Here is a 23,418-nt window from a genome sequence, read left to right as displayed (position 1 = left end):
AACCCATAATAATTATTAAATGTAGAGTGATTGACATTTTGGTCATCATACAAGATACCCTTTCTCCTCATGTTTTCTTCTCATGTTAAATGAGAAAACTTTTTGTGTGGGTCCCTCTTAATTTTTCATTTTTCTTCACACTTCCATACAGAGGGGCCGATGGTTAGTAACCATGGTAACAGTCGGGTAACATATGCGGAGGGGCAGATGGTTACTAATCATAGTAACAGCTGATAGCTTCCGCAGAAGGGAGGACCATGGATAATGTTGTTGAGGGACTCACACTTGAGGGGGAGATTGTTGGAATCAAGTGTTAGAGTCAAGTCCCACATCGGAGAAGTCAGGTTAAGAGGGAGAGTTTATAAGGAAATAGACCCAAAAACCTATTGTCTTAAGGTTTTGGGTTAAGATGTGGTGTCTAAGATCTCTTTAGTGTCTCCTCTCGGCCTTGACCCATGGGCCATCGCTGTGACTCTCCTCAACACATTCCATCTTTGGCCACTCTGATTCAACCTCTTACCTCCTCCATTGTCAACCTCAAAAGATTTTGATTCGAGGAGAACCCGATAGGTGGGACAGGGAGGTTGGAGGCGAAGAAGAGCTCGTTGTGGAACTGGAGCTCGCCCTGGAGGGAGGCGGTTGCGGGATCCATGAGCTTGACGACAACAGATTTGTCGGCGACGGAGCCGGAGAAGACATGGCCAAAAGAGAGTTGGGAGGCTAAGAGGGGAAAAGAACTAGCAGTGCTGTAGGTGGATGGTCGAATGGTGGGGGACAAAGGTGGGAGGAAGATAGGTGTGGAAGAATGGTGGTGGTGGTGGGGGAGAGGGAGAGGGAAGTAGTGGGAGAGAGAAGGGTGGAGGAGGATGAATTTTCAAATGACGAAATAAATTGAAGGTTAAATGTTTGAGTCAAACCTCTTTTTTCACGTGGCCTTACCCATTTGGCACTTAACGTGTCACATGTGTTTTCCCGTTGATGAAAATCACTTAAATTTAACCGAGGGACTAACGCGATGGTGATTTTCCACATTTAGAGACTTTCCGTTTAATTTTTTTGATTTAAGGACGAGTTCATGAGCGAGGTATACTTTGAGGGAGCAAATTAACCATTCACTAGTTAGTTTTATCTTTTTCCAGTTTTTAGTCATCGCACTATAAAGTGTGGTTTGTTATTTATCTTCTATCTTATCTACTCCTTCCTTTTTTTTTTTAAAAAAAAAAAACAGCCATTGGCTTTGCAACGACAGGACATAAAAAAACATTGGGCTGTTGCAGGCCCATGCGTGCTGAACAAAAGAAAATCTTAACATTACATTGTTGCAGATCTGATCTGAGGATCAAATCTTTCAAATAAAAATAAAAATCTAGTCTGAGGAGGGAGGATTTAGGGTTGGTATTTGGGAACACGATTGATTCACTTTTCTTGTCTTCTCCAATCTGACATGGAAATCGAGTTTGTTTTGCCTTTCGAATTGTGGATTGAAATTTTATCTTGGCTTCCTGTGAAGACCCTGATGCGATTCAGTTGTGTTTCCAAGTCATGGAAATCACTCATCTATCAAGACAGAGACTTCAAGAAACTTCACTTGGACAGATCACCTAAAAACAACAATCAAGTAATCCTCACCTTACAAAAACCACTCTTCTCTGGCCGCACCTTCTTCCCGTTCCCCGTGCGTCGCTTGCTCCAGGACCAGGAGCCCTCCTCATCCTCCATTATCGACGACATCCCTTTTGAGGAGGAGGACGAGGACGAGGAGGACAACTACCACGATACCATTGGATCATGTAACGGCTTGGTCTGTTTGTACGGCATTAATGATCATGGCTTGTGGTTCCGCCTCTGGAACCCTGCCACGCGCTTCAGGTTCCACAAGTCGCCACCCTTAGACGCTGTTATAGGCTCCACTCTTCATTTTGCCTTCGGCTATGATCATTCACGCGACACTTATAAGGTCAGTTTAGTTTATATCAATCATTATTATTTTTATCAAATTTCTGTTTTTTCTTTTTATATTATGTAAAATAGCGGTGAATGAATAGTGGAGTAGCGTTCAGATGAACGCCCTATGCTATATATATTCTTTTTGGGTTAATTTTATCATTTTCTCTTTGCTAGGTGGTGGTGTTGTGTTCTATATATTATGGCCGCCGTCTAGGGGGGCAACTTCTCACAATGGTTCATTGCATCGGTGATAGTTGTTGGAGACAGATTTCGAGGGACCCTGGCCTCCCAGTTGAGCTAGATCATACCAATGGACTGTTTGTAGGGGGCTGTGTTAATTGGGTAGCACTTGACGACCTCCAACGACGGATTGTTTCCTTTGACATTCATGACGAGACGTACCAGTCGTTGTCACTACCTAAGGGTACTAGTGAGTTGCCTTACGTTGAGATACAGGTTTTGGGGAATTGCCTTTGCCTTTTTCATGACGATAATAGAACTCATTTTGTTGGGTGGAAAATGACAGAGTATGGAGTACCAGAATCTTGGACTCGTATGTTGAGTATCAGTTATCAACATTTTCAATGTAATGATGTCATTCTGCGTCATCGATGGCTGGTATGCTTGTGTGGAGATGGAAACATCCTTATGCTCGCAAAAGATGAGGGCGGTTTGGTTATCATATTTAATCTAAGTGATAATAGTGTGAAATATATCAAATTCCCACAAAAAGACTTTGGTTGGGTGCTGAGGATTACGTAGAGAGTCTGATTTCACCTTGTTAAGATTAAGCTCCTTGGTGACAATTTGTTTTTCTGAATTTATCTTAAATTATGTAAGAGATGATTAGTGTTATTTAACTTTACTAATTTGTTGGTGACTCTATTGGCTGTTGTTAGTTATTTAAAGCTTCTTTTGTGCTTGAAAGGGTTGATTAAGATGCTAGTTATAATAATTTGTCCATTAATTTTTAGATAAAAATGATTACTTTTAGAACATAATTTTAAACCTAAGTATAGTTAGTTATTTTGTGCTTATCAAAACTGTAAATTCATTTCCTTGCATTAAAGGAAAAAATCATTCAAATGCAAGTGTCATAAAGCATTTTTGAATTATTTTTTACTGTCATCCATCCATGTTACAATCTTAGTCAGATGTAGATGTCAACGTATAATTTTTTACATCCAATTTAGTATTTGTTTAAGACAAAGTTGAAACCTGATGCATAAGGGTAGACTTGTGGCCAAAGACTTCATGCAGAGGGCTTGATTACTCTAAGGTGTTTGCACCTGTAGCTAGCACTACACCATTTTGTGCCTCTAGCAACGAGTCTAAAGTGTTGCTTAAAATAGAATAGCTAACACTTGTTCAGTGTTTCCATAAAATATGTATTTTAGCAACACTCATTTCCTAACATAGGACAAGTGTTCCCTAAAATTTATATAGCAACAATTTTGTCATGTTAATATTGTAAATTACATAGCTTAACATTTGATGAGTGTTGCTCAAAGTTAAGTCAATTTTAAAAATTAAAAATAAAATCTCAAAATGAAAATCAGATGAAATTGAAAGAATAGGGAAGTCTCTGGAAGCTTGCAGATTCTCGCGAAGACGAAGACGAAGCTCGCAGGGTTCGTCTCTCTCGCACTCCATGGAAGCTCACAGGGTTCGTCTCTCTCTCTCTCGCACTAATCAATGCTCGCAGGGTTGGTCTCTCTCGCACTCCATCGAAGCTTGCAGGGTCTGTCTCTCCTTCTCTCTCGCACTCCATCGAAGCTCCAAGATCCTTCTCTCTCTCTGTCTCGCACTCCATCGAAGCTCCAAGGTCCATCTCGTCAGTTCACTCCGTTCCTCTTGCGAACAAAAGGTACTCCTGGTATCTCTCTCTCTGACTCACTGACTCACTCACTCTCCCAATTCATATGGTTTCAATTTGATTCTAGGGTTTGGAACAATTTTAGTTTGATTTTAGGTTTTATTGAAATCATTGCTCTCTGATTGCTTGGGTTTGTGTTTTCTGCGATTTTGGTTTTGATGAGGTTTTGGTGTGGTTCTGTTAAAAGTGATATAGACAAGCTGGAATACCATCGATTTTGTAGAAATTGATGATGAATTGTGATGAATTAAGAAATAAGCATCACACTTTTGTAAACGAAGCAAACATAGTATATCAATTGAGTGATGAAATTTGGATGCAAACTCTAGTTAATGTGCTTCATTTGATTACAAAATTTTGACTACAATAAGCACATGCTAACTATGACATACAAGTTTCAGATTAAAGGTCAACCATTGCAGTAGCTAGTTGTTTTAGATTTATGATTTGACACCATTGCAGTAACTAGTTTGTTTAGATTCATGATTTGACAATTTTGGAGGGATCAACCATGTTTTTACTAGTTGGCTTTTGGTGCACTTGATACTGCTATTCAACTATGCTGGCTTTATAATTATGCTAGCTCTGAGACTAAGTTAGCTTAATATTTTTATCATTCCTTTGTCCCTCTTGTACTTCTCTACCACAACACTTTGCTTAGCCAATTAATTGAACACCAGATTGAGCAAAAACAGTAATATGGCTTCATTGATTTTGTATTTTTTTTTTGCTTTCTGAAAAACAATTTTTGCTTTCACATTTACTTGGGCTGAACCTAGTTAATGTATTAGTGCCTGCTAAAGTTGAGACTATCATGACAAGACCGCCTTCCCCACTTAAATTTCAAAAATAATCTCATCACCTTCCATTTTTTCAGAGACACAGCCCTAGATTTGTGTATCTTTCTGAAAGACAATTCATTCACACTTTACTGTGTGGATTCAAATAGTTTATTAATCTGGTCCATTGATTTGAAGTTTATCTCAAAAGATATTTGAGTATGGAAAATTTTAAAGTTACCATTCTGATTTTTGGTCTCTTCTGATTTTATGCTCCATTTTGCTCTCTTCTGATTCATTTTGATGCTTGTATTGTTCTATGTAGATTATTACTTCCATTTTGGAAGTGGTAATAGTTTATAGATTCATTTCATTGAGCTTTCTTATATTTACCATTGAGAAATCATGCTGTTCTTATTGGGCGAGATAATCCAGATGACAGTTGCTTAAATTTATAGTAGAAAGCTCTCTAGTCTTCACTGTTAACATATCTGGCAGTTGCTTAACCACTTTAAATTTATTCATTTTCAGTTTCATATTAAGCCTTAAATGTATTTACAATTTGTATCAAAACATATTTTGTTTACGGTTTTGCTTTCACATTGCAGGGTCATTGAAAAGGTATGATTGCAATATTGATTGCATAAGATGAATTTTTGGACAGAAGTGGCTGTGGTTCTTGTTGTGATCAGGTCAGTTTTACCCCCCAAAGATACATCATTGCAGTGGGAGCTGAATCAAATTGGGATAAAGTAAACCTTGAACTTAAAGGAACCAAAATTAAGGTCTCATCCCAAGAACCTTATTGACAAAAAGCTAAAAGGAGATTCAATTGTTGTAGTATATTTTAAAATTTCCTTTCACCTAAAGTTGCCTTATCTTAGGTAAGGACTATTTTCACACTCCCCTTGCTAGTGGTTCTATATATACTCAGCCAAACATTTTTCCTTTTTACTGTAAAAGAAGTGGGGTCTGAAATAAGTGATTATCCTCTTCTAGTACTAAATTAAGTCTGATCATCTGTTGAAAGTTTTTTATTCATATATTTCTCCTGAAGCATTTCTTTACTAAAGGGTCTATCCCTTTTTTCATGCATTGTGTTTGTTTACATATTAGAGTTTTGTGCCTTCGAAATCTAGTTAAAGGCACTGAGCATCGAAATCGTTGGCTTGATGTTTCACTCTTGATATGGATTTTAGGGTTTTTGTGTCTAGTGTTTAATTCAACAACTACTAAACAAGTGCAGAGGAAGCATAATATTGTTCTGTTTAATGGTAGTTGCTTTACTTTTGTAATGGGTTTAGTATTTAAGAAAATTCAGGTTTCTATTTGTCTATTTGGTTTGCGTATTATTCCTAATCTAAAGAAATTAAAACCAGGAAATTTGAGATAAACTGTGTTATAGTTGCATGTGTCTCTTAGCTGGATAGTGAGTCTAACTTTTAGATGTTAATGTCCTATAATGATAATTCCTATGATTTCCATCTCAGCTTACATCGTCTTGTGACTTAAATCATAAACAGGTATTGATTTTGCAGTAATATATTTTCTAAATTTGGATAATTTTCATATAAATAGGTAACTTTCGTATGTAATCAATGTATGGTATTGGTGAAATCTAAACTGTGCATTTTTATTTTTCTATTGAGGGGCTTGTGCAGGGTGTCCTGCAGGAGAAGAGGGTGTATTGATTCATTTTGATTCTACCTTCTACGCTAGAATCAAACAAGCTACTAAAACCATGTATAATCACACCCTTTAATATGAATGGTATAGTCTTGATACATATGTAGTTAGCCTTTGATTCTTTCTTCTGGTTTTAAGGATGTTCAGTACCCTCCTAGTGGGCTATTAGTATTGTATGCAGTACCCTCCTAGTGGGATGATCCAGCAGGGAGCACACAAGAAAGTTAATGCTTGAACTGTAGGTGTCATAATCATCTATCATGTGGGGTTATTTGCTACATATCGAGATTTTAAGTGGATTTTAGTATTTGGTACTGTATTTTTGTCTTTTTCTTCTCATATGTATTCTCTATATTTTTCTTATGTTAAAAGTGTATAGTGTCATGTCAGGTAAAAAAGAGAAATTCAGAAGAAAGCTCTACTCAATGGACTACTGATATTTCTGAGGTTCAGCACCCAATCAAGTTATAGGTCGTTGCTTGTCTTTTGAGGTGAGAATTCTTGTTATTCAGAGTTCTTGTTAATTGGTATCAGATAAGTATCATGTCATTATCTAATCCATCTTCCAATCATGCTCATTCCTTCCCCCTTTCTGGTTTCAGTTCCAGTTTGCTGATGGGTGGCAGTCTCAGTTTTCTGTTGGAATTTGGGTAAGTTAACTGCTTTATCACAACTTTACAAGCCATGAGAGGATAAAGCAATTAACCCTCCATTTGATAAGAACTAGAAGGATAGCTAGCTTCTTAATTTTATTTGATAAGAAACTTGAAAGAATGAAAGCTAGTATTCTGTTTTTCCATGAAAGACTTGATGCCTATAATTCAGAACTGTGAAAACATAACAAACACTAATATCTTTGAGGGCAAAAGCAGAACATAACTGATTTTTGAAAGTAAATATAAGAGTTGATATATATAGGTAGTGATATATGGCAGGGACGTATGTGATGAATTATTTAGCCTTTTGCAGGGTTGCTTAAATTATGCTTTTCTCCTTTTCCCAATGCAACTACTTTTTTTTCTTAGTAGTTACTATATATGAATCATTTTTCTTATGCAGAAGGTTATCTAAGTGGATATGAAGAATTGTAAGAGGAGTAGAATGGACTTTGATTAAGCTACTTTAGGATGTATTTTTGCCATTGTCTTGCTTGGAACTATAACATTTAATCAAATTAGTTTTCTGTTGACTATTTTATGTATGTCTATGGATTAAGTTTTAAACTCATTTTAAGTGCTACTATTACAGAACATGTGATGTTATGATTGATCAACTTAGTATATAATTCATGAATTATTTCTTGATTAGCTCTCTATTGTGTGTAACTCTTTTCAACTCTTATTTTCTTTTACTAGCTTTTACATCATTTTAGGTGTGCTTTTAATAAAAATTGCTAATTTCAGTAAAATTTAGTTGTGCTAACTTTCATGATTTAACCATATTAAAGTGTTGTCTTAGTAACTTTAGGCAACACCGCATAAATGATTCTACACACATGCTTAGGTTACAATTTGAAACTGATACCTTAGCTATTTGTGGCAACAATTGGTAAGTGTTCATCAAAGGTGGATTCTACACACATGCTTAGGTTACAATTTGAAACTGATACCTTAGCTATTTGTGGCAACAATTGGTAAGTGTTCATCAAAGTTAGTAACAGCTTGGAAGTGTTGCGAAAGGATCCACCTATAGGCAACACTTATCGAATGTAAAATAAATTTAACTGTTGCCAAAACCATTTAATTGTTTCCAAAAGAATAGGTAACACGGGCATATCCAACACTTCAACTAACACTTCAAAAGTGTAACCTTTGAGTTTAGGCAACACTTTTAGTACCTTATTCAACAGTTTTGAAGTGTTGCGAAAGGTGAAAATTGTTGTAGTGTAGGCTTGAGACAGTGAGGTTCATGGTAGACCTAGCAAGCTGGACAAAATGAAAATTGTGGCAATTGGATGTGAAATCAGCCTTTCTAAATGGTCCATTAGAAGAGGAGGTTTTTGTGCATCAACCTCCTGGCTTTATCAGCAAAGGAAATGAAGATAAGGTGCTGAGATTGAAGAAAGCACTCTATGGTTTCATTGTCCTCACATGCATAAGAGGATATTATCACAATCTAAGGTGAAGAAAATCTTAAAGCACAAAACATACATGTAAATAAAGAAGTAGCTGAGTTTCATTGTCCTCACATGATTAATATAGCCAAGAAATAAAATTAAATAGAAACTATGGTTTCTGGCAGCCTCTTAATGAAAAATCAGAAACTGTGTAATTGATAGTTATTCTTTTTCATAGTCTTAAGCTATGTAAAAGGAATAGTTAATAAAAGAAAATTAAACCGCAAATATAGTTGTAGCCTAGTGACTTGTTGATGATGTTAGATACAATTTACATGCTCATAATAGTTTCACTGTGAATTAAAATTGATGGCACGTACTTAGGTTCGTGTATGATTTTGAACAATGCAACATAATGTTTCCCAACTTAAATGCTCCTTTTTTAGTCCTTTGACCAGTGATCAGAATTGATTTTATTGCTATGGAAGAGGAGGAGGAGGTATATGAAGTTTTTGCAGGCAAATCTAGGTAAATCGCCTGGCATAATTTACTGGTTTCTGCCTCCTTGTAAAGTTGCTATTTACAATTTTACAATTAACAATGATGGATGTATCTTTTTTTAATCTTGCATCCTCAAGAATTGGATCTAAGTTCATGTGCATTCATCGTATGAACGTTGCATGATAAGTCAACTGGAGAGGCAACACTTCTGCATTATCTGAATTTGAATGTCTATATATATATATATATATATATATATATATATATATATATATATATATATATATATATATATATTTTTGGGAAGCATCAGGTACATTTTATTGATTATGGGTAACTTACTACAAGCATACAAACAGAAACTTCAAATCTGTCCCAAAATTGTGTCTGCGCCAGAAACCTTGACATCAGATGGAGCTTCTTCAACATTAAGAGTCTTAACCTTTCCATCTACCACATATGCTGACCATCTTGTCTATATTAGCTTTGCTGTGCTTAAAAAGGAATCTATTACCCTATTAGAATAAGTACTTCTTGATTATTTTGTACCTTTAGCCTTAATTAGAGTCTGTAAACATATTTCCAATGGTTTGTTTTGTCTGAAACTGAGACTCTTCCACCTTGTGCGTCAGACAGCATTTTCATCTCCTCAATGGCTTTTTGTTCTGCCACTTTCGCTTCTTCGGCTTCTTTCAAGAAAAGCTCTAGTTCCTGCTCCATTTCTTCAGCTACAGCTCGCGAACTTTCAGCTTCTTGTTTCAGCTCTTGAGCTTTTGCTCTCATTTCTTCTTCTTCTCTTCTTGCATTTTCTGTCTCAAGTGAAAGCTGCTCAATTTTCAAGTTTGTCTCATTAAAAGCATTAGAATCTTTGTTCTCCATAGATTCTGTCTCTTCCTTGTTGCTTTGTATTTCACCAGTTAAGTTAGCAGCAAGAGCTTCTGCTTCTTTTTCCTTCTCTCTCAGTCCCTCTTGCTCTTTCTTCACTTGTTCTAATTCTGCCTTAAGTGAAGCTACAAGGTTTCTCAGGGAAGTTTCTTCTTCAGAAACTTGCTGCAGTATCTCTTTGGCTTCTTTAATCTCCAGAGTTATTAGTTTCACAGAATCCATCTCAGAATCATGAGCTTCTTTCATCTGCTCTTGAATTCAGCAAGTTTGGCTTCCAGATTTGGTATTAGTTCAGGGTCATACTCCTTCTTTAAAGCCACTAATTTCAACTCTGTTTCTTCCTTGGCTGTTTTGTAATAACTTAGTTTCTCCTCTCTTTCTCTCATGGCATTTGCTTGATCTTTTTGTGCTTGTGAAGAGGCAAGCTTCAATTGTTCAATGGATGCTTTCATGGTTGCAATTTCCTTTGAGAGTTCATTGAGGGTGAAGGTCATGGGAGTGCAGTTGATTGGTGGACTTTTGGAATCTTTCTATACGAACTGTTGTTTGTTAAAACTCCTTTTAAAGGATCTGGGAACCGAGCGACGTTGTTTAACGTCGTAGGCCAGCCCCTGCGATTTCCCGAAGCACCTGTTGTCAGTTTCGCAGCAAGGGATCTTATAAGAGGACTGCTTGTAAAAGAACCTCAACACAAATTGGCGTACAAACGAGGTGCTACTAAGGATAAGTTCTAATGACAGATAAGCATAAACTCTTATTCATAAGTTAATCTAAACAACTTATGAAAATAAGCACAAAACAACTTATATGTATGTTATAGGCTATCTCAAACACTTGAATAAATGTTTATCACTTTATGCTATAAAATAATCTCAAATAAGCTCTTCCAAAGAGAGCTGGATTTGCCACCCCAACCAATAGATTTCACACTACCAATTTTCGGATTTTCAAGTTCCGAATTATTTCGGAATCTTAGATTCCGAAATTAATTCGTGATTTGTAGTGCAAAATACATGTAACACCCCACTTTTGAGTGAAAAAATGCTTCGGAAACTTTATTTTTGAAATATTTCGGAAACTAAGTTTCCGTAAGTGGGGTGACATTTCTAATGAGTGGGGTGCCAAATCTAATGATCTCTTCCAAATGGGCCATAATTTTGTCAAAGAAACCTCCAAGCTGAGATTGAATGCATTGGGGTCCCCTTCCATCCCACTATCATAGACCTGCCATTCTTGTCTACAGTGCAGAACTTCCCAACAGCAAACTCTCTAGCAACCAAATCAGCTTGGTACATAGATGACTCACTAAATTCAATTTCCACCATTCTGTACCTTGCAAAGAACCTTCTCCAAACATCTATCTTCACATTTCTAACCCTCCTTTCCCTTCCTTCCATAGCAACAATGTTTCTTATCCCTGCAGATAATATTGCTTCAGTGAATACTCTGCACTCATCATCTTCTATGCAAGTATATAAGCAATCCAAAAAAGCCGAGTAGTAGAACATTGCCTCAATGAAACGATTCCCAAAGGAGGGTGAATTATGGTTTGCTTCCACTTCAAGCACTATCATTATAGATGGTTTGATATTTCTAATAATCCGCATCAAGTTTTCCAAACAATCAGGCCTTGATATCATGGTCCTTAGAAAATATGCAGAGTAAATAATCACAGCTTCATCCTCTTCAACTTCAAAATGATCTTTGAATTCTGCCATGTCTGTGACTAGAATATGCTTATATGAAAAGGGCAAGTTCAAGGACTCAGCAAAACTCGCTAACCGTTTTCCAGTGTCCTCTATCTTGGTTTTGCATGCTGTAAGTCCAATGGCACTTATCTTAAAGAATTTTACTTTTACCATGCTATTCTGGCGCTCAGCGAGTGCTTGCATCAAAGCTATGCACTGCACCCCACATTTTATATCAAGATCTATTAGATGGATTTTAGTCTCACCTGCAACATGTTCCACCATAGCTTGTACCCCAGTGAATTGCATTACTTGATTGAAAGGAATTTTTTGATGGCATAGAAGGGATTTGTTGGTACCACCCATCTTCTGAATTAATTCCATTTCTTCATTTTTCTCAGACCCCTTGTAATCCTTCCTGTTTCTCGGTCTATTCTCTCTTTAAGTGCTTCAGCGAAGTGAAAGACAACTCTTTGAACAGTGTTTCCACTTGCATATGATGATGAATTCCATTGATATTGGAGGAGTAACCTGCTTGCACGTTCAAATTGTTGGCAGCGTACCCTTTCAGCTGCAGCAAGGAGAAACTGAACCTGTTCAACATCTCCATTTTCTTCCTCAGACAAATTCCCAAGGTACTTCAATCCATAAGGGTGCATAGGGATGCAAAAATTATCATTCCAATGGGAAGAGTATTGGACATACCTTGCTCCAGCTTCTCTTACTATTTCTACAGTTGACATCTTCTGATGAGCTAAACAAGTTTTACCTTTGCTTAAGGTGCTTGTATTTTGCATCTTGAACCTGCTACCATAGCTTCTCAGGAGCTCTAAGGAAGCTAAAGATGGTGGCATATGCATAGAACTTGTTTGTACAAAGGTATAGATGTATTGTAATATGGTAATGTATGAGAAAAATTAAGAAATGGGGATGAAATGAATACAATCATAGCAATATCATGAGGTTGCTTAATTAAGGGTGGAAGATCAAATACTGGTTGCTTGTCTATTTCATCCTTTCATTATAAAATAATCCATGAAGCCATATTCATCGAGCTCATCAATAAGAAAATTCAATCCAATCCATCTTCAAAAGAAAATAATGTAAATAATCCATCCATTTATTTATTAGATGGATTACAACACATTCATTTAAAATTAAAATACACCGGATTGTTATGTTGAAATTTTATGGATCGCCATTGTTCTAGATCTAGGTAGAACATACAATAGAGTCATTGATACAAAACCTTAGCAGACGTAAAAAGAAGAAATAATAGTCTCATGTAATAATGAATGTATCTCATTTACAAAGAGTGACATCTTTTATAGTAGGGTGGTCAAAAACCCTAATGCTAGCCTAATCTGACTTTTGGACCTCATAAATCTTCAACTCAATAGTCTTAACGAGAGAACCCTCTAAGTCTAAAACGTATGGCGCGTGACCTATTCACGTGACCTATTCTTTTTATATGAGACAATGGATAAGAACCCTAATTTGGGTTAATTGGGGGAGAATTTAATTTAGTTGATTAGATTAGGGTTATAATTAGGAATAGGTTAATTAAGTTTAATAATCTGACTTGTAATTTAAAAAAAATTATAAATCCGCGTCACCTCATTAAACAGTCAGCATGTCATTTAAGCACGCTCCAAATAATTTTCAAACATAAGGAACATTTACAATAATTTTTCCGGCGAGGGACCTAGATCAGACGGCGACACAAAGACAGAGACTAATGTGATGCTTAACCCGTTTGATTATAAATGTTATATTCGGGATATAGGAGATAGTGAAGACAGAGTGTTTAAACACCCTAAACCCTAATGAAACACTTTTGCAATTTTTTGTGGATAGGGAGTAATATATATGAGATCCATGTATCAGTACAGTAATGTGAAGAAGCAGAAAGGGAAAATTCCTGTGGTGATCGTTTGTGTCCTCTTCTATCCTGTTTTAAAAAATTTCATCATTTTTTTCTCAAAAGCATCTTCTTTTTTTAATGGAGTAGTTTACAGACAAACACTTGGCAACACTTTCTGTTAATCCTCACATAACATCCGTCCATCACCTCACCTACTCACCAAGTCAAGTTGCAAAGAGTCCCAAGCGGCGAAGCAATCCTTGAGTTGAGTTGAGTTGAGTATATGAAAACAAGACATCTATCTATTTTTAGTTTGTTGATGAGATTGAATATCAAGAAATTAAATCGCTGATAATTATTTTTTCATTAAAAAAACATATTTTCTATTTTAATTAAAATTTGATGATGAACTTAAACAATTTTACATCATTTTCCTCTTTAAAAGAATACAATTTTACATCAATATCAAAATTATATCATACATCTTATAAAATAAAAAAATAATAACAAAAAAGTTGAATAACAATGCCCCATATGCCCTTATTCAGAGAGAAAGACAGGCGTCATTTTGAGAGAAAGACCGGCAACAAGGTCTCAAGGGCCCCAAGACAAGGGGGAAAGGGACATGATCAATAGAACCTGGCTGTCAAGTTGATCAAGTGGAACATATTTAATTTCCTTTAATTAAGATATCAGGTTCGAGTTTTGTGAATGAGAAAGTCTTATTGAAAAAAATAGCTCTATTAAAATGTGAATGATCTCAACTCAAATAAGATGTCTCTTGGAGAATTCCGTATTAAAAAAATTATATCCTCCATACCCAATCCAACCTTATCATTTACTTAATTAGTACATGCACTTAATTAAGACATGTAGGTTAATATACGATTGATTGTTTCCATTCCCAATATATCGCACCATTCCTCATAAATGAAATTTCATTGAAGCTGTTTTTGGTTTCACATATGATATATAATCCACGTGGCATTCAGGGATTATGAGTAGTGAGGGACCTGGAGATCTCAAAGAAAATCATTAGTAAACATCCGCCTAGTAGACACACATCTAGAATGAGAAATGAAAAGAACCAAAAAAAAAAAAAAACAAGATGTGTAAGAAAATAGATATATTGAAAAATATAGTATATAACTATATATATAGTGGGTCTGCACTACTGTTTGTGTGTTTAAATATTATTATGGATATTGCAAATATCTTTGTATTTAAGGGTGTTTATTAGTATATTGCAATTTGCAAAGGTGGGGTTGCTGGGGCTGGTGGAGGTTGATACATGCATAGTTGCTCACAAAGCTTGATATTAAATGTGTGAAAAGAAAGAGAGAAAGCAACTTGAAGGCTTTGCCATTATCTCTTCCTCCTTCTCTCTCTCACTCTCTCTCTCTCTCTTATCTAATCATTCAAAAAGCTTTGATCAAGCTTGATCCACTTACCTCAGAAAACTCCATATCCCAATTCAAAGCTTGCAGCAAGAAATTCAAAAGGAATAGGCAGCTATGGAAAATAATGCCAGCCCCCAACTTGAGTCAGAAGCATCTTTGGAGCTCAAATTAGAAACTCAAGCATCCAAGAAACAGTGAGTTGTCCTTTGGAAGAAAATGAAAGTAGACAAAATATACTGTTTAAACTTTAAATATGCAGTTCTTAGTTACATTTGATCTTATTGTTTGCTGACAAGATTCTTTCTTTTTCCTAGTTTTGGTAAATTGCTGTTAGCATGTTTTACATATGCTGTTGTGCATGTTGCAGGAAAATGGTTGAGAAAACAGTTGTTACTGTGAAGATAGGAGAGAATGTTAGCAAGGTGAAGAAGAATGAAGGGCTCCCTTCTGATTTTTGGTCTTGGAGGAAATATGGACAAAAGCCAATCAAAGGTTCTCCATATCCAAGGTGCACATTCTTTTCACCACATCATGATCATGTACTGTTCTTGATCTACATATTATTCCAAATCTCACAGAAATTCTAATTCAGAAGAACAAAAAACGGTTAATTTTGTGCCTCTTAGCTCTTTTTTTACTACTCATAGCATTAAAGTGCACTTTTAGAAACCTAGTACAATTTGATTTCAGAACCATAACCATTTCCGGAAAGAGAGAAACTTCTGTAAATAAATTCTAAATTTCAAAATTGATTCCAATAAAAAGAAGCTGATTCAAACATACTAATAGTAAGATTGAGTCAACCAGGTATATTAACCCTACTAACCCAAGAGGAAAGATAATCCAAAGGATATTGCTTTTCTGACTTCTTAAACCATGTTTGGATTTGACTTCTTTTGCAAATTTTCTTTTAAAGCTCTGCCACAAAACTACAACATAAGCTAATTCCACCAATGAACACTTACATCTCCTCAGAATTGATTCTGGCTTCACAATTAATTATAAAAAAGTATTTCCAGAGATGCATTTTATGTCTTCCCTGCAAGATCTTACAGAACAGTTTGTGATTGCTACAATTCTGCAGGGGATATTATAAGTGCAGCACATCCAAAGGGTGCTCAGCCAAAAAGCAAGTAGAGAGATGCAGAACAGATTCTTCCATGCTCATCATCACCTACACCTCTACACATAACCATCCAGGTCCCACCACAAATTTACCCCAACAACAACAAAAAGAATCTGAATCAGAAACCACTGAAAATCTCCCAGGTACCTTGAAGGAGGAAGAAGAACAAGAACAGGTAGAAAATTTCCCAGCTACCCTGAAGGAGGAAGAAGAACAAGAACAGATAGAAAATCTCCCAGCTACCTTGAAGGAGGAAGAAGAGCAAGAACAGATAGAAGTAGAAGAGGAAGAAGTGAATACTAATAGCAGTAGCACCATGACTAGTAGTGATCAAGGTGCAAATGAAGAAATTTTTCATTACTTGCAATCTCCAATTATAGACCAAGAAGAAGATCCTTTCAAACTGGAAAAAAACAATGACAGAATAGATTTACTCTTAGAGGCAGAGCCTCTCTGTTATGCAGCACAGGTGAGGAACTTGTCAACATCCAAAACAGAAGAGCTTGAGATTTTCGATGAGCTTGAGGAGCTACCCATGTTTTCATCTTTTCTACACTTCACGAGGAGCATTCTCTCCGATGAAAGGATTCCTGTTGCTCCTTCTTGATTCAAGTGTTTTTTCCCCATGCTTGTTGTTTTCACCTAGAAGAATGTAAACTAGTGTATTGTTCATACATGCTTGTAGTTCACTTCAGCTAGTTTTTTTAGTTGGGAATCTTTTTTTTTTCTCTCCCTTTGTTTATATGAAGAATGGTTTACTTAATTACACAAACATGTTGCTAGTTCTATTATCAATGAGGATAAGCATAGATCCTATAATTAATGAAAGAAAAATTAAATATATCAAATATGTCAGGGCACATCAACATATGTTGTTACTTATATAAATAATACATGTATCACTTAAACATCATGTGGTTCATCGATTTAACTAAAAACAAAACTCACACTATTAGTATGTTTGGATCGACTTTTCTTTTTGCAGAATTAATTCTAACGCTTAGAAGCTACTTATTATGTAAGCAGTTAGTAGAACAAGGTCTTTTTCATAATTCTTGGGTGCTTCATTTAATGGGTGGAGTGTGGAGAAAGTAGGACTCGCTTTTGGTTATTGTGGCATGCTTTGTTTATTTTACTTTGCTATTATGAATCTTGAGTGGTTCATATCGTGGAACAGTTGCAAATGATTAGGCTTTCAAAAAGTTGAGTGTTGTGAAATTCCATTACACAAGATGCCAAACCAGAAGGTATTTTCATCTCCTAGAAAGAATAATGATTTGTTCAATTTTCTTCTCCACACTCACTTAAAGATAAATAAGAGATATGTGACATGAGGTGCATAGAGAAATAGGAAGAAGAAAATTAGATTAGATAGAAAATGAAGTGTGAATGAACATAAATACATTACTCTTGTAGAAACTATAGCTATTTGCATCCTCTGCAGCAAAGTTTCTCTACATCATCCCTCATGTATAATTATAGGAATCTGATTCCTGTAGGTAGTGGTTGAGAGAAATCTAAATAAAATATTAGCTTATCAAATTAAAGAGTTTATGATGATTTATTCACGGGGGAGAATCTAATTCTGAACGATAGCCTCAATCCAGTAGGCCAAAATAAGCATTTGTATTTGTAAGTGTTTTCTCCGTGATTTTTTTTTAGAGGAAGGGGCTACGCCTCAAACAAGAAACTAAGTACCAGACACAGCCTCATTCGATTGGAGAAAGCCCAAATCGGTTCCTGATCCACACTTGGTCGGACAAAGTAGCCCCAACACAAAGAAACAAGAGATTGACCATACTGAAGTTATTATTTCCACCTCCACACTATTGTTTGAGGAGAAAAACATGAGAAAGCGGTTAAAAGTTGAAGAGGCATATGCAAAGTTAGGAAAGCAGTGCATGAGTAACAAAAACTCTAAATCACAGTTGTGAAGGAAGGACATTTTCATCTCATTCTAGGTTTGTGTTTAAAGACAGAAGTTACACTCAGTGAAAGTGCTTTTTTTCTCAATCCAATAAAAGAGTTCCATTCACTTTTGTATATTGGAAAGAGTGATTATGCAAATGAGCAATCTGAAACAGTGAAACCTGACCTATCAAGACATCATCGCTCTATCCTAAAGCCACTATAGAAACATAGATCATAGATGGCGCCTATAACTAGCATAAGCCAGTGATACTGACAGAGAAACACTGGTAACATCGAAGTAAAATAACAACACTACCTGAAGTTCCTTCAGTTTTCCCTATTGCAAGTTTACTTGCCAAAATGCCAGGGAAATAACTAGATACCATTGTCACAAAACCTCTTATACCAGCATGTTTAAAATAAATAAAAAACTAACAATGATAACAACAAAAGATGATAAGAGTTAATGAACAATCCGCAATATGATCTCTCTCCCAAACGCTTTTCTCCATCAAAGATGAAAATGGTACCACATAATTGGCAGAAGCCAGCAATAGAGGAGCATTCAGAACATCAAGACATAGTTTCAGGCGCAGCTGCCGTCTTCTCCTGTACAAGCTCAGCTGCCGTCATCTCCTGTACAGCCTCAGCTGCCGTTTTCTCCTGTACAGCCTCAGCTTCCGTCTTCTCCTGTACAGCCTCAGCTGCCATCTTCTCCTGGACAATCTCATCTGCCGTCTTCCCCTGGACAGCCTTATAGCATTGGAGACTGCAAAGAGGAACCTTCGTTTTCGAATCCCGATACTTGTACGGATTCGTACAAGAAGGACCAGCACACTTCTCACGAGGGGGAGGATAACTGAAAGAATAACCAGTGATATCATTAGCAGTGAAAGAAAGCTTTGATGTGTTTACCAAACAAACATCAGAATTTCTAACAACTGATCAATCCTTCTAGTCAAAATCAGGGAACACCTAAAGCTACTCACCCAGATTTCTTTTCAAGTAAATAGCACAGTTATTCAATATCAATTTTTTGCCTCCTTAGTTTTGTTTCCAAACATGTGTGAAAAAATTCTCAGGAGGACAGTCTAACAGGTCCTAAAAATCAAATTAATAAAGTCCAATACAAGCATCAGTATCTATCTTGTGGAGAGGGGCAGTTGTCAAGATTATGGAAAAAGCTAAAGGTACAGCTAAAGCCAAAGCCAAAAACACTAAGATTTCAGTTCTGGTAAATAACACAACTTTTCAATCAACTTTCATTCTCCGCTTTTCTTTTTCCATCGTTCTATTTGCCAAAATTATCTAAACAAGTTATAAGGCATCAAGTTTAAGAGGTCATATAATCAAATTAGTATAGCCTGATACCTGATTGGCTTGGAGTTAAAAATAGCAGGGAGCCCCATCTCCTCAGGGAAAGTCAAAGTTGTCCCAGTAGGACGCATCACATATCTGATGGTATTTGGTGGAAGTTTTTGAGCATTGGCTGCCTTCTCCTGCAAAGAATAATTCAATTAAAACTGAAAGTTGTAAAAAAAATTGAAATTAGTAATTTGTAGGAAATTCATCTAATGTTGCAAAACCTGTGCCAGTTCTTCTTGGCGTTTCTTAATTTTATCTTCTCGCTTCTTCCTACTGGAGTCTTGACCAAGAATTTTTCGGATAGCTTCAGCCTGCAAAATGAATTCGAATTCAAATGGACATGCCTTTCTGTGTAAAATCAAACATAATGCAGAGAAAAAAATATGATTTGTAGAGAACATAAACAAACCTCAGATTCCCTGGCAGCCTTTTCAACCTGCATTTTACGCCTCTGTGCAGCCTCAGCTTTCTTTACTTGCTGATCCACTTCGGAAAGCTTCTCCTTTTGCTCTGCAATTAAGCAACATGTACATGGTTTATGACTCTAATATGAAATTGATAAAAGAAAATAAAGTGTAGATAAATGCTCACTTCTAGACGGAGCAGGTGGTAATCCATTGGGAAACTCAATTAGACTTCCACCAGTTGCACAAGCATCTCTGCTTGATTGAAGAGCCCGTTGACGTGTTGTAAGAGTCATTTCCCTCTTACTGTCCATTAATACATCAACAGATTCCTTCTTCTGTTTTTTCTTTTTCTTATCCTCAAGCTCACCATCAGACCCTGATTCCTCTTCACCCTCATAATCTGTATCCTCATACACTCTATCAGATCTAGACCTTTTCTTACCATCTTTGCCTGACCTTGATGAGGCAGCATTTTCCATATTAGAGACACTGGAGAGTTTTCGATGTTTCTTGCTTAATTCTTCTTCATCTCTGTAAACTGCAGAAACTTTTGAAGTTTTCAGCTTTTCCAAGTACCGAATCTCATCATCCTCGTCGTCTTCATCACCAAATTCCCCATCTAGCACACGTCTCTTCGGCACTCGCTTGCTCTTCCGAACTGGTTCAGACTTGTCTCCTTGCTTACCAGATGTGTTCTTTCCAGATATCCTCCCCATTGAATCCTCCTTCCCAAGACCAAAGCCACCCCTTGAAAAATCCTTCCACGGAAGGCCTTGGAGGCCACTCCTCTTATCAGAAGGAGAATTATTGTCGTCTGAATTACTCTGTAATAGCACAATTTGATGAGAATAATCAAATGGAATTCGACCAGATAAAAAAGAAGGGGAAATGATTACCTTTATAGATATAAAATCAAGACCAGAGATATTATTCCATACGAGTAAAACCTAAATACGCATACGGTCATCGCGGACTGGTCGGATAAGAAACGCCTCACGAATCTCGTGAAATGACATTTTATAAAATAGCAAGTAATAATTAATTATAAAAAGCAAATATCCTACAACCAATATTCATGTAAGGTAAATCAAGGACCGGCTAAGTTTTAGCTGGACTGTGGAAGTACTTGAATGATCGCGCAAGAGAGCTCTTTGGGCTTGAAGCCTGGACATTGTCCGTGCCAGCTTTTTTATGTTAAAATTTAATAATTACAAAGATTGGGCCAACATGGACCAAATATGTCACTACTTGCGCATAAAAGCTCTAATAATACGTCAACTCGTCCAAGATTAACTGTACTAACAGTTTCAGCTTTTAGGTAAAAACACTGGATGGTTTTATATCTTTTAACCATTGTACTTAGAGTCGCAAGAATGTAATATCCACATAGAGATTTGGTACCAAATCAATAAACATCGATACAGATCAGATTGAGTATGCTTTGGACCTTCAATTGCAACCTGAATCGTGTGAATCACAACCTGAATTGTATGAATCGCCTCTGTATCAGACGAATCGAGATACATAGTGGAATCCAGCGATTCCAGCATGCACAGGTTGCTCACATAGAAACAGGTTGGCGTTGTGCAACCCGGTTCTGAAACAACACTTTTAGGCTCTATTTTTCTTTTCCTTTTTGCACTTCTCTACAAAATTGAAACGATGATTCGGCAATCGGCATGATAATGATGGCCCAACATCACTTAATGTGAAGTGGCAAAGTGTGATAGGCTGATAGTAGCAACAAATGAGACAGCATGGTAGCCAACACAATGACAATAGCAGACAAGTGTGATGCTAACAACAAAAGACTTCATATGGAGACTGTTGCAATTTGAAATTGATAATGGAGCACTCAACTCTGTGGTATGGTTCTTTGACTGTCTAGGCACAGTAGAACAAAGACTTGTGGCTTGAGCAAAGATCTTAGAGCAAATATGGGCTTGTGGCAGTGCTGTTAATCGTGGATCACGGAAAGCCAAAAATCCGCTATGTCAAGCCCTAGAGCGGAAAATAGCAGATAGCAGTGAGCCCTCAAAGCGCTACACTATAGCGCCGCGATACCCGCGATTTGACAACATTGACTCGTAGTTGCAAGCAATGATGTCTTACGAAATTTTGGATCTTCGATATATCTTATAGTTATTGATGTTTTGTCAGGGGTCCAGCCACTGTTTTTTGTCATCTTGAATTATGGGTTTGATCTTCAATTACTTGAAGTTCATACATGGCTTATGTACAAGTTTACGCAATGAGTTGTTTAATTGTTTGACTTTAAAATGCTAATAACTTTATGTTTTCAATGTTCCTTTATGTGAAAAATATATTTAGTTAGTTTTAATTATTGATATATATATATATATATATATATATATATATATCTTATGATACATAAAAAGATTCGATTCATGATTCGGAGAATAAGTTTTCTGATTTACAATGAATCTTGATTTGATAAACCTTGTCTTTGACATACTGAATAATTATAAATGCTGAGGAATAAGATGCTCAGAAATTCTGGTATAAACTACCGTTACATCCTAAGCAAAAATACCTGTTGCTTTTGGCGTGGCCTCGGCGCATCTGATGAGCGAGAGCTTTTTGTAGCTGATCCACTTCCTGAACCACCATTGGATGCAGAGTTGGCTTGTATAGTACGCGTCACCCCGCCAACCTTCAGTTTAACCTTCTTAACCCTGTTCTCATTCCCCAATCCATCCTGAGAAATGCCAAACTGCCCCAGACTCGGACCCTCGAAACTCCTCCCACCATAAACATCTGCATTGCTTAGCTCTGAATCCAAGCTATCCTTGAATTTGCTAGAACCTTTCCAATTAGCTGGAGCAAGAACACCTTCACTACTGCGTCTATTAAATGAACCGCTCCGTCCAGGCTCACTATTATAAAAAGCATGGAAACCTCTTCTATGTGATTTATCGTCGTCGGCTCTGGTAGCAGAGGAGGCATGAGAGTTAAGATTGAATTCTTTCCTCTTGGAACTAGTATCGTAAACAGCATTTTCGTCACTAGAGGCCTTGCCGGCATCTTCTGAAGGCGTCGACGACAAGGGAGACAGTTCATGACCTTCAGAAACAGGCTGTGAATCAGGTCGAGGCCTGCGCGAAGTTTGACTCCTCTTCCTCCTCACAGCATTGCTGAGACCATCAAAACCGGTAGTAGAGCCTAAATCATCCATTAAATGCTTATTTTACACAACAGGCCGGGTTTCCGGCACCCCTTCAACTACTGGTGAGGGAAAACCCTCATATAGCAATATTTTTCCCGCTGCAAATGAGATAAATTAAACCATCAGCAATCAATCACATTAATCATCCCTAAAATTAACCTAACTGTAACTGCTTCCTTCTTCTTCTTCTTCTATTTAAGGAGGGGAAAAGGGAATTGAACAATTAAGGCAGTGTAATTCACAGTTCAATTTTTTCATGAATTTTCATTCTCATAGCATGGTTTTGAATTGAATGAAGTTCAGAAGGAAGCGGCATTTGTGTACCGCGTTACACCGATACGGAAGAAATTGAAATTCCTGAACAATTTTTTTGAAACTTGAACAGTGATTAGAAGAGTAAGAAGCAAAAGAAACACATAGAAAGCAAAGATTGAGTGAAATTTAGAAGAATTAGGGCAAAGGGCTCACAGTTTGCACAATTATTTTGTCTCCGTGCTACCGGGCAGAGTCCATTCGGGTCGGATCAACGGTGTTGAAATTGAGTTGAGGGTGGGTGGTCGGAGAATGAAAGTGGTGGCGTCTGCGGCGGCGAGGGTTTGCCGATGATGGTGATGTGAATGGAGAGGAGTTTGGGGAATAGAAGCAAATAGAATAGAATAGAATAGGTGTTGGTTCATCTGCTGATGAATCTTCTGAGAGAGCCATGTTTGGAAGACAGATAAACACTCATAAAAGAGCAT

General features: G+C 36.8%; 4 protein-coding genes and 1 pseudogene across 5 annotated transcripts; 2 read left to right on the top strand and 3 right to left on the bottom strand.

The window, feature by feature from the left end:
* Positions 1-1,323: 1,323 nt before the first annotated feature.
* LOC130731049 (F-box/kelch-repeat protein At3g23880-like) lies at positions 1,324-2,830 on the top strand. Of its 2 annotated transcripts, XM_057583237.1 has the most exons (3): positions 1,324-1,957; positions 2,122-2,371; positions 2,474-2,830. In XM_057583237.1, the coding sequence occupies exons 1-3, from the start codon at positions 1,445-1,447 to the stop codon at positions 2,707-2,709; spliced, it is 999 nt and encodes a 332-aa protein (XP_057439220.1). In that variant the 5' UTR covers positions 1,324-1,444; the 3' UTR covers positions 2,710-2,830. The 2 variants fall into 2 exon arrangements, with proteins under 2 accessions (XP_057439220.1, XP_057439219.1); XM_057583236.1 differs by having other exon boundaries at positions 1,325-1,957; positions 2,122-2,830.
* A 6,323-nt stretch (positions 2,831-9,153) lies between these two features.
* On the bottom strand, positions 9,154-10,538 carry LOC130731048 (WEB family protein At1g12150-like; annotated as a pseudogene).
* A 137-nt stretch (positions 10,539-10,675) lies between these two features.
* Positions 10,676-12,423, bottom strand: LOC130731047 (DELLA protein GAIP-like). The gene is given in 2 exon segments (XM_057583234.1): positions 10,676-11,828; positions 11,831-12,423. Coding segments are annotated over 2 exon segments (1,386 nt in total). The 5' UTR covers positions 12,279-12,423; the 3' UTR covers positions 10,676-10,890.
* Positions 12,424-14,568: 2,145 nt separating this feature from the next.
* On the top strand, positions 14,569-16,580 carry LOC130731046 (probable WRKY transcription factor 65). The gene is made up of 3 exons (XM_057583233.1): positions 14,569-14,876; positions 15,050-15,190; positions 15,767-16,580. Exons 1-3 carry the CDS (start codon positions 14,797-14,799, stop codon positions 16,413-16,415), a joined length of 870 nt encoding a protein of 289 aa, XP_057439216.1. The 5' UTR covers positions 14,569-14,796; the 3' UTR covers positions 16,416-16,580.
* A 1,391-nt stretch (positions 16,581-17,971) lies between these two features.
* On the bottom strand, positions 17,972-23,396 carry LOC130731045 (stress response protein NST1). The gene is made up of 7 exons (XM_057583232.1): positions 23,147-23,396; positions 22,046-22,776; positions 19,676-20,315; positions 19,494-19,594; positions 19,306-19,395; positions 19,091-19,218; positions 17,972-18,578 (listed from the first exon to the last, which is right to left on the bottom strand). The coding sequence occupies exons 2-7, from the start codon at positions 22,685-22,687 to the stop codon at positions 18,293-18,295; spliced, it is 1,887 nt and encodes a 628-aa protein (XP_057439215.1). The 5' UTR covers positions 22,688-22,776; positions 23,147-23,396; the 3' UTR covers positions 17,972-18,292.
* Positions 23,397-23,418: the final 22 nt, after the last annotated feature.

Source organism: Lotus japonicus, chromosome 1, assembly GCF_012489685.1.
Source record: "Lotus japonicus ecotype B-129 chromosome 1, LjGifu_v1.2".
In the NCBI taxonomy this organism is placed as follows: domain Eukaryota; kingdom Viridiplantae; phylum Streptophyta; class Magnoliopsida; order Fabales; family Fabaceae; genus Lotus; species Lotus japonicus.
Note: the sequence above shows the minus strand (reverse complement) of the source record. Positions and strands in the feature narration are given on the sequence as shown.